General features: G+C 37.7%; 1 protein-coding gene across 2 annotated transcripts in view; it reads left to right on the forward strand.

Moving 5' to 3' along the window:
* LOC127430151 (zinc finger and BTB domain-containing protein 16-A-like) overlaps positions 1–12,033 on the forward strand; it is an 87,889-nt gene that overhangs the window by 1,671 nt on the left and 74,185 nt on the right. For both annotated transcript variants that reach the window (XM_051679684.1, XM_051679682.1), the window contains one exon: positions 26–1,305. In XM_051679684.1, coding sequence (XP_051535644.1) covers positions 71–1,305 — 1,235 coding nt within the window. In that variant the 5' untranslated portion in view covers positions 26–70. The remainder of the gene's footprint in view (positions 1–25; positions 1,306–12,033) is intronic.

The raw sequence follows: 12,033 nt of genomic DNA on the forward strand, positions 1-12,033 counted from the left end.
TCATATGAACGAATGACGTTTGCAGGAGCACTCAAGGACAGAGAGGAGCATAGTAAACCCATGAGATGGTATGGTAAATGTTGATAGAATGGATTTGACTAAAATGGGTGCGATCCACCTCCAAAACCCTGGCCACCCCACATCGCTCCTGCAGAAGGCCAACCAGATGCGCCTCTCCGGGACATTGTGTGATGTGGTCATCATGGTTGACAGCCAGGAGTTCCATGCCCACAGAACCGTGCTTGCATGTGCTAGCAAGATGTTTGAGATACTGTTCCACCGCAACAGCCAACATTACACTCTGGACTTCCTCTCACCAAAGACCTTCCAGCAGATTCTCGAGTATGCTTACACTGCCACGCTCCAAGCCAAGCTGGAGGACCTAGATGACCTGCTGTATGCGGCAGAGATCTTAGAGATAGAATACTTGGAGGAGCAATGTCTGAAGATTTTGGAGACCATCCAAGTGACTGAAGAGAATGACACAGATGTGAATATGAATGAGAACAGAGCTGAGGATGTCAATGACCGCAGGATCAAGTACCTTAAAAGCACGTTTATCATGAAAAAGCATTCCATACAGGATGGCGGTTACGGTAATGCTGCCCGACATCACTTGGCTCTGGTCAACATGGTTGACAAGAGATCTTCAGACTCAGCCCAACTGGGTCTTCCAACCATTAGCCCAACAAATGCTGCCATAGAGGGCCTAATGAGCATGGGCCAGTCCACCTTCCAAGGAAACATGCCCCAGACCTTTGTGCATAAACATGGTAGTGCATCTCCGTTGCTTGATAAGATTAAAACTGAGATGATGCAGGTAGACGAAGAGTTCCAACATGAATGCATCTTCCCCAGGAACGAGGAGGGCGGCAGTGACTCAGGGCAGCACCGGGACACTCCAGGGACCCCTACCAGAAGCAGTGTCATCACCAGCGCTCGCGAGCTCCACTCTGCCGATAGTTCTGGTGACTCCCAGGGAGACGGCAGCCAAGTGGGCCTGGTGAACATGGCCAGTCTAGCTGAAAGACATTTCGCATCGCTGTGCTCTATACCTTCCAACTATAAGAGTGAGGGCATGCTGCCCTTGCCTGTATCCATGGCTTCATCGTTAAATGTGCCATCCTCCCTGGCCATGTCCATGGATTTCAGTGCCTATGGGGGGCTCTTCCATCAGAGCTTGATTCAGAGGGAGTTCTTGAGCAAGCTTGGGGCAAATGTGAAGCACGAGGCCCAAACCCAGAAAGAACGATGCGAGGTGTGCGATATGGAGCTGCCTGATAATGAAGCTACTGAACAACACAAGTGAGTAAAAGTGATCTAACACGTTCCTTTTGGGTTTGAATGTCTCTGTATACAAATAAAAAGACTGACAAGCATTAATCTATGAGACATAATTATGAAAACTAATCTCTGATGATTTTTCAACCCTGTTTTTTTTTTTTTTCTCTTAGAATATGCTATGCAGTGTTAAAGGGATAGTTCAGCTAAATTCTGTCATCATTTACATTCCAAACCTACGTATATAACTTTCTTTGTTCTATGGAACACAAAAAGGAGTTTTTTTTTTTTTTTTTCTCTCTCCATACAATGAAAATGAATGGTGACTGTGGCTAACTTTTTGTGTTCCATGAAAAAAAAACAAAAAAACAAAAGCAAGGCATATGGATTTGAAACACATGAGGGTGAGTAAATGATGACAGAATCTTTTAATTTTGACATTTTTGACTTTTAAACTATCCCTTTAATGATAATTTTAGCGTTTGTGTCCTCAGGCTTGATCAGAGCAGTGCTGAGCAGGTTAAAAATGTCTGCCAGCTCTACACACCAAGCCTTTATTTGATTTGCGAAAGGAGGAGGTCTTCCTATGTAGAAAATGAGGGCTTCTTAGTGCAGCTTGACCTTGACCTTCCCTCCGGAACCTCTGCCACAACTCTGTCAAAATGATCAGCCAGGAAGAGCTTTGCTTAGATAGACAGACAGGTTAGAAGACCATAGTACTGTTCTTTAAGCTAAAACAAAGATTCCATAATCAATATACAATCAGATGTGTTTGTTCATTTATGTATGCAGAAAGTCATTATATGTCATCATACACGTAAATGACGTATATCGATATTTAGCACAGTTTACATCTAAAATGTGTGATCCACCCCTAACTGATGAACCAAAACCCAAAGCACATGGTTAAAGCAGTAGTTTATTATTAGTTCCAAAATAGAAGCCTTTGGATTTGGAAGGCTAAATAATTACTGAATTTTATTGTTTTGGGTGAACTATTTCTTTAATTGTGCTACATTGGTAGGTTTAGGTTAGAGTCATGGGTGTGCAGGTTAAACTTGGACTCTCAAACAGTAGGTAGTGCTTTTATCTCGATTTATCAGAGTGGAAGATAACCTCGCACTGCTCTCCTTAGTCTCTGTGGTGAAGATGGTCTGATAGTGACTTTACCCTTCTGTCAGACACAGATAAAGTGGCCACACGTTTTGTGTATTGCGGCACACCTGATACTCTTTCATTCATTCCCACAAATGCTGAACCCAGTGACACCAGCTTGCAGTTTCCTGTCTAAGGCCCACAACACATCCTATCAGATTTTCTCCTTTACAATGTGGTGCTCCAACACAACAGTGGTCCTCCTAAACACAGTGTTTTATCTGTGCTCAAATATTGACTGATTATTTAATTATTCTAATTCATTAAATCATTTTTATTATTTCTTAAATGGTGGTATTAGCCTTTAGCCCAAAAGACTTTGCCATCCGAACATACGACACTCATCTACTGTAGGGAGGTTTTGTAGTGTTTCGAGATATATACAATTAGATTTTCTGAGGTTTCAGTTCTTGTCGTAAGCAGGTAAGTGGCATGTAAGCAAGTATTGACATGAAATACTATTGGGATGCTGACATGTCTTGTGGTGAGACACGATATCTAAAACTATTTTAAACAGCATTTTGCTAATTCTTTTGTAGTTATTATGCATGCAGCTTTTATGACCTCAAAAGAATTGAGACTACATGGAATATTTGTACTTAAAATATTTGTTTTTTTCCTTTTCCGACCATTTAGCTATTTAAGGTATAAAAGAAAAGGGTGATTAAAAAAACTGTGAAGTGAAAAAATTGACCGGTCACAGCACTTTCCCTTAGAAATTCATTACATTTTAAACTAAAACCTTGATGTTAATTTTAAAAAAGAAGTCCAAAGACATGTTGCATCAAACTCTGTTTATTTTTCTTTGACTTAAATAGGAATGACAATACAATAATCACTTCCACATACAGTAGGTCACTAGGTTAGCAAGTCACAAATATTTGTGCATAAACTCAACTTGCCCTTTTCTGGTTTGTGAACAGTGACAGTTGTTAAGATCAGACAACATCTGACTTATACATAGGACTTATGAAAGCCCAGGGGCCCCATTGGGTCATTGTGGTCAGGGTGAGGTGATCCAATACCAATAACAGTTAAACTTTTGCCCCACATGCAGGAGGCCCTCAAAGTCATGAATCTTAACCCATACATGCTGGCCAAAGCATTAAAGCATTCTCAGTCTTCTGGAACAAATCTAAACACAGCAATGGGGTGGGATGATGGGTCACAATGGTTGACTATTCATCCAACAAACAGGTAGTTGGTTAGTGAGGTTGGCTAGTTTTAATATAGCTACATTTTTTAGTTTTATATATATAGTTTTGATATATTTAGCAGTGGTGCTCTGAAAAGCATGCTGTGCATTATATTTTAGACAATGTTCATGGGAAAAACCTTTCAGAGATGTTGCAATTTTAAATGGACTTTTCAAAAAAATGTTGATTGACAAATCTCAGTTTGGCAACGGTTACTATGCTACATACATCATTCCAGCCTACATTTGAAAAAATATTCTTTCAGTTTTTGAGCATACTGTATATTTCCAAAAATTGTGACATCCACTGAAATCTCCCATACATTCCTATAAGACATGTTGCAGAACTTCTGAAAAAAATAAAAAATTCTGCGTAGGGTCAATTCATCCCATTTAAAGCACATGCAGACAGACTTCTTTGGCTGTTCTGTCGTGAATATGTTACTCCCACAATTGTTTAAGTGCCTTATGCCATGAGCATTGCATTTTTATGATGCCGTGTCAAGTTGAAAATAGTTCAGCTTTTAAAATGAATAATTCCTTATCTTCAAAGGGATAGTTCACCTAAAAATTTAAATTCTGTCATCATTTACTCACCCTCATGTTGATCCAAACAGTATATAACTTCCTTTGTTCTATGGAACACACACACACACACACACACACACACACACAAGATGTTAGGCAGAATTTTAGCCTCATTCTCCTCTCACTTTTCAGTCCCTGACATTCTGCCAGAAGTTTCAAGTCAAGTCATTTTTATTTGTATAGCGCCTTTCACAACACACATCGTTGCAAAGCAGCTTTACAGAAAATCATGCTTTAACAGAAAATGAAACTAATATCTGTAATGTCTGAGAATCATAATTGTGTAGTTTGAGAAAATACGATTGTGAATTGTGTTTAAAAATAAGTAATTAAATAATAATTGTATTTAGAAACCCAGTGAGCAAGCCGAAGGCGACTGTGGCAAGGAACACAAAACTCCATAAAATGTTGGTTAGTGAAAAAAAATAACCTTGGGAGAAACCAGGCTCACTGTGGGGCTAGTTCGCCTCTGGCTAACATCATGAATATAATGCCAATATTACTTAATTATGTATCGTGCAAGTCATGCTTTAAAATTATTAAACTAAGAAAGTGTTAAGGGTCAGTGTTTAAACAAAGATTTTGTATGAACTGTAAGATTAATGACTAATGTCTTTGAAGTACATCCTGTATTAACTGCAGAAGTTCACATAGATGCATTGTCCTTTGTTAGTTGTCTGATGAAGGGTTTTGTTGGCAATTAATTGAAAGTCTATGTATTCCATTATAAGAGTGTAGTCCATCATTAGACCGAGGTGATGCAGGCATAGATCAGTGAGGTGCATCGCAGTTCAACCGGCTGGCAATTTCAGTGAAGTCTATCCTAAGTCCAAGGTTCAGGCAATGGCATATGATGTATCCCATGTCTTATGGTTGGAGTTGGCATCAGTTCATCCTCTGAAGTCCATCGTAATAGACTGAAGTGATGTTTGGCTGGCACCAGCTGCATTTAGTCGTCATCACGTTGCCATGGGGTCCAACATGAAGCAGGAATGGAGCTGGATCCTGCCGGTTCTGGTGACCTCAGGATAGGAGTTCCGAGGTTGAGACAGGGATACAAATAGAATAATATTAGCATAGATGCCATTAAATTTATTGCAGAGTTATACATCATGACCAATGTTCCAATGGCCTGGCTAAATAGATGAGTCTTAAGTCTAGACTTAAACTGAGTGAGTGAGTGTGTCTGCATCCTGAACAGTGTTAGGAAGACTATTCTATAGTTTAGCCAAATATGAAAAGGATCTACCTCCTTTTGTGGATTTTGATATTCTAGGAACTATTAACAGGCCAGAATTTTGTGATCGTAATAAACGTGATGGAATATAGCATGGTAGAAGTTCACATAAGTACTGCGGAGCTAGACCATTCAAAGCTTTGTACGTAGTTAACAGAATTTAAAAATGTATATGAAATTTAACAGGGAGCCAATATAACGATGATAAAATGGGGCAAATATGATCATATTTCTTGGTTCTAGTCAGCACTCTGGCTACTGCATTTTGAACCAATTGAAGTTTATTTATTGATCTTGCTGGACATCCTCCCATTAATGTATTACAATAATCTAGTCTTGAGGTTATGAAAGCATGAATTACTTTTTCAGCATCAGCAACAGAGAGAATGTGTTGTAATTTAGCAATATTTCTTAGGTGGAAGAATGCTATTCTACAAACATTGGTCATTTGATTTTCAAAGGACAGATTGGTATCAAATATAACACCTAAGTTCTTCGCTGTTGAAGACGACATAACAGTACATCCACCGAGAGTCAAATTATATATTAGCGTGTTATTTTGAGGTTTTTGGTCCAATAATTAGTCCCTTTGTTCATTTTTGAGTGAACTATCCCTTTAATACTTATTAGTCATCTAGTCATTCAGGCAACCTATTCTAGTCAATTTTGACAAAATGTAGTTTTAGTATCCCTTAGCCAACCATTTAAAAATAAATACAATTGCAAAAAAAAAAAAAAAAACACTCTCCTCTGGATTAGGACCTCTAATAGCTGCTGTTCTTGGTCTCAGTCCTTTCATGCATGTCATTTCTGCCCCATGGATGAGCCGAGGAATGTGCTGCTTTCCACTGAGTGGATTTAATCTGCCACTGATGTGTACTCACAATCCACCATGGGCGGCTGGGAGACGAGTGATGCGTGCAGGGGCTCTGGGGACAGAGATCAGCTCTGCTGCTTAGGAATCCCTGGAAGTGGGAGATCCTAGAGCACTCACAGTGGCCCCAGCGCACACACTGGCTCTAATTAGATCTTTTGTTACAGAGCAAATGGAGAGAGATTGAGAGACAAAGAGAGGTCAAGCAACAAAAGACGGAAATAGGGAAACGGGATTGCCATCAAAACCTATTGTTAGAAGAGAAAAGTGAGAGATGCTATTGCTCTTGTTCATACTTAGGGTTAGGGATTCAAACAAATCCCTAACTTTAATGGGGTTGTTCAGCAAAGAATGAAAATTCTGTCATCATTTATTCACCCTGAATGCTGTTCCAAACCCCTATGTCTTTGGAACTCAGATGTTAGGCAGAATGACAACCTCAGTTACCATTCACTTTCACTGTTTGGAAAAAAGATGCAATGAAAGTGAATGGAGACTGGGGATGTTATTTTGCCTAACATCTCCTTCTGTGTTCAATGGAAGAAAAACATCATACAATTTGTAAGATACATTAGAGGTCATGTAATTATTTGTCACCTTTTGTAAAAACGTTCAACAATTGTACTTTTGGTTTGAATAACCAATCCTGAATCCAACAAGACATTGGTTGACAGTGGTTCAATAGTAAAGAGATAATGTTTGTCTCAGTAACCCCCGGGGTTCACAGCTCATCTATTGTCTTCTTAACTGTTGCTTCAAGAGACCTTTTGTTTACTCAGCCTCTCCCTCTATCCTCTGCTTAACCACATGCAGTCCTAACTACAGACCACTAGTCTCCAGAGAGGACACTATGCCCTTTTTAACATGAAGCTAATGATAATTGCAGGTAATCGTATGGTGCATTGTACGTAATTTATGTTGGGATTGGTGCCTACAGATAAATTTTCTGTAAAAGCGTGATTTAAACAAACAAAAAGATAAATGCACTGTAAAAATTTAACATTTAGGAATCCCTGGTTTTGTTTTAAAGAGCTATTTCTTTATTTTCTTAGTTTTAAAATGATTTATATATATATATATATATATATATATATATATATATATATATACACACACACACACACACTGGCGGCCAAAAGTTTGGAATAATGTACAGATTTTGGTCTTATGGAGAGAAATTGGTAATTTTATTCACCAAAGTGGCATTCAGCTGATCACAATGTATAGTCAGGACATTAATAATGTGAAAAATTACTATTACAATTTGAAAAAATAATAATTGTAATGAAGTAAACTACTTCAAAGAGTTTTTGTTTTGGACATTTATAACGGTAATAACATATTTTTTTGGAGATTTACTATGGTAATACCATGTTTTGTTTTGTTTTTTGGCCAAAGTCCCATGGTAATATGAACCATTGTATTCTTTGAAGTACTTTAGAGTACCATGTAACTACCATTGTACATGTATTTAACTAACATTATATTTATATACTGTACATACATTGGCAGCCAAAAGTGTGGAATAATGTACAGATTTTGCTATTATGAAATTAGTACTTTTATTCATCAAAGTGCCATTCAACTGATCAAAATGTATAGTCAGGACATAAATAATGTGAAAAATTACTATTACTGTTTGAAAAAATAAATCAGAACTTCTTAAACTACTTCAAAGAGTTCTCATCAAAAAATCCTCCACGTGCAGCAATGACAGCTTTGCAGATCCTTGCCATTCTAGCTGTCAGTTTGTCCAGATACTTAGGTGACATTTCACCCCACGCTTCCTGTAGCACTTGCCATAGATGTGGCTGTCTTGTCGGGCACTTATAACACAGCTTACAGTCTAGCTTATCCCACAAAAGCTCAATGGGTTTAAGATCCATAACACTCTTTTCCAATTATCTGTTGTTCAATGTCTGTGTTTCTTTGTCCTCTCTAACCTTTTCTTTTAGTTTTTCTGTTTTAAAAGTGGCTTTTTCTTTGCAATTCTTCCCATAAGGCCTGCACCCCTGAGTCTTCTCTTTACTGTTGTACATGAAACTGGTGTTGAGCGGGTAGAATTCAATGAAGCTGTCAGCTGAGGGCATGTGAGGCATCTATTTCTCAAACTAGAGATTATGATGTACTTATCCTCTTGTTTAGTTGTACATCTGGCCTTCCACATCTCTTTCTGTCCTTGTTAGAGCCAGTTGTCCTTTGTCTTTGAGGACCGTAGGTGTACACCTTTGTATGAAATCTTCAGTTTTTTGGCAATTTCAAGAATTGTATAGCCTTCATTCCTCAAAACAATGATTGACTGACGAGTTTCTAGAGAAAGCTATTTCTTTTGCCATTTTTGACCTAATATTGACCTTAAGACATGCCAGTCTATTGCATACTGTGGCAACTCAAAAACAAACACAATGTTAAGCTTCATTTAACAAACCAAATAGCTTTCAACTATGTTTGATATAATAGCAAATGATTTTCTAGTACCAAATTAGCAATTTAGCATGATTACTCAAGGATAAGGTGTTGGACTGATGGCTGCTGGAAATGGGGCCTGTCTAGATTTGATAAAAAATTACTTTTTTCAAACAGTGATGGTGCTGTTTTTTTTCATCAGTAATGTCCTTACTATACTTTGTGATCAGTTGAATGCCTCTTTGGTGAATTAAAGTACCAATTTCCTTCCGAAACAGCAAAATCTGTACATTATTCCAAACTTTTGGCCGCCAGTATATATACAGTATATATACTGTTTATACAAACAATTTGCATTTTTACCAAATATTTTCTCAAATCAGAGGAATTTTATATATATATATATATATATATATATATATATATATATATATATATATATATATATATATATATATATACAGTTGTGCTCAAAATGTTGCATACCCTTGGAGAATTGGTAATATATGTACCATTTTTAAAGAAAACATGAGTGAGCAGGCAAAACACATTTCTTTTATTTCTTATGGGATTCATATTCAACTGTAGGTTATAACAGAATGGCACAATCATAAAACAAAACATGGCAACAATGAAAAAAATAAAATGGCCCATGTTCAAAAGTCTGCATACTGTGTATTGCCACCTTTAGCATCAATGACAGTGTGCAGTCTTTTGTAATAGTTGTCTATGAGGCCCCAAATTCTTGCAGGTGGTATAGCTGCCCATTCTTCTTGGCAAAATGCCTCCAGGTCATGCAAAGTTCTCCCCAGAGTGGCTCGATGATATTAAGGTCAGGAGACTGTGATGGCCACTCCAGAACCTTCACCTTTTTCTGCTGTAACCACTGGAGGGTCAGCTTGGCATTGTGCTTAGGGTCATTGTCGTGCTGGAAAGTCCAAGAGCGTCCCATGCGCAGCTTTCGTGCAGAAGAATGCAAATTGTCTGCCAGTATTTTCTGATAACATGCTGCATTCATCTTGCCATCAATTTTCACAAGATTCCCCGTGCCTTTAGAGCTCACACACCCCCAAAATATCAGTGAGCCACCACCATGCTTCACAGTGGGGATGGTATTCTTTGCACTATAGGCCTTGTTGACCCCTCTCCAAACATAGCACTTATGGTTGTGACCATTAAACTCTATTTTGGTCTCGTCACTCCAAATTACAGTGTGCCAGAAGCTGTGAGGTGTGTCAAGGTGTTGTCGGGCATATTGTAACCGGGTTTTTTTGTGGCATTGGCACAGTAAAGGCTTCTTTCTTGCAACTCGACCATGCAGCTCATTTTTGTTCAAGTATCGTCGTATTGTGCTCCTTGAAACAACCACACCGTCTTTTTCCAGAGCAGCCTGTATTTCTCCTGATGTATGTATATGTATGTATATATATATATATATATGTATGTATATGTATGTATATATATGTATATATATATATATATATATATATATATATATATATATATATATATATATATGTATGTATGTATATATATGTATGTATATATATGCACATCCACAAGCCTGCAATGCTGGACCCATATTATCGTGTGTTGGTCAAAGAATAGATTAAAACAGGGGTGTCAAACTCAATTTCAGCCCGGGCCACATAAGGCTTTATTTGTGCCCTCAAAGGGCCCTTTGAAATCTGCCACCATCACCAGCTTTGGTAGCACCCATGCAAATAATATTACATGTTACGTGCATTGAAATGCACATTTGGCAGTACAGCACTGATTTTGAGTTGGGATGCAGATGATAAAAAAAACAACAGTAACATCTGTGGAAAAAATGAACACCAAATTTTTATATTGCTATATTAAAATTTTCTGACAGTGTGATAAGTTGGGTCTTCTTTACAGATGCCTTTCGTCAGGCTCCTACTAATTAAACTAGAGTCATGTCTTGAAATTTCTGAAGGCAAACAAAACAAACCTACATTTTCCTACAATCAGAGAGCATTACAAGAGTACAGATTTCACACAGATGGAAAACTGATAGCTTGGTCCATATTTATGAAAATGCACCATAGTTCTTCCATAGTATCCATAGCTTTAACAATGATATGTGTAATAGTTCATGGTAACCATAGGTAAATCCATGCATGACTCCTCACTACCATAGTTAGTAACTATGGTTTCTATATAAAGAACTGTGGCATTTTTGTAACAAAAAAACAGCAGTCTAAATACATTTAGAAAGTTTTTCTGCCACAAGGATTGTAAGCGTTGTGATTTGAGAATTGAAAAGTCTTCTAATTTATGTTTTCTCCTGTTTTCTTTGTCAGCACTGTTTTGAATGTGGGGGCTGTTTGTTTTAAACTATAGTTTCATCACCGAGACATAAGAGTTTTGCAACAGACTATTCTGACCTGCATTCAAATGGGTTTCGTGATCCCTGCTGCGCATCTCACTGGTTCACAAGCGCATTTAAAATAGTCTGTTGTTCAGAGACCTGTCCGCGAATTACCGCACCTGCTCTACCCTTGTGCTGCTATGATTAAGCTGTGTTGATAATTGACCCTTTTAGCGCTGTTTCATTCTGCTTTTGAAGTGAGCAAAATGCACTCCAAAAACATACAGATGGCAGGGGAAGGCTCATTTATATTCACGAGGAAAGTGCTAAATGATTGTTCAGTGAAACGTTGTGATCCCCTGCCATCCTATGTTTCAGAAATGAGCACGCGGGCCACTTGAAATGAAGCGAGTTTGACACGTGTTGTTATGCGGTGACGTCACTGTGAGTAAGTGCTTGTATTTGTGTGTATGTGTGTGGTGGGGTCCCTTTCACAGCATAGAAAGCGCACAGCTGACTGGGGCTGGCAAGCGTTATGTTGCGTCAAGAATATTAATTTAACCATGTGAAATCCCAACAGCGGCACTCATAAATCTGCAGTGGCTGCAAAATGCATATAGGGGAAACACTGATATATATATATATATATATATATATATATATATATATATATACAGGTAGTGTTTATTTTAACATACTGTATACTAATTATTATTTTTTTTTTATTATGAAAAGGTTTATACTGTATGTTAACAATTGTTTATGCATTATGACCTAACATGAGCTAACAATGAACAACTGTGTTATTATAAATTAACATTAACCAAGATTAATAAATACTGTTGAAAACTAATGTTTACTTTTAGTTCATGACACCTAATGCATTTGCAACTGTTAATGAATAGAAACGTATTGTAAAGTGTTACCAGTGCTTCTAAAAAGACTGTAAATTTACATATTTT

This window comes from Myxocyprinus asiaticus, chromosome 39 (genome assembly GCF_019703515.2).
Source record: "Myxocyprinus asiaticus isolate MX2 ecotype Aquarium Trade chromosome 39, UBuf_Myxa_2, whole genome shotgun sequence".
NCBI classification, from domain to species: domain Eukaryota; kingdom Metazoa; phylum Chordata; class Actinopteri; order Cypriniformes; family Catostomidae; genus Myxocyprinus; species Myxocyprinus asiaticus.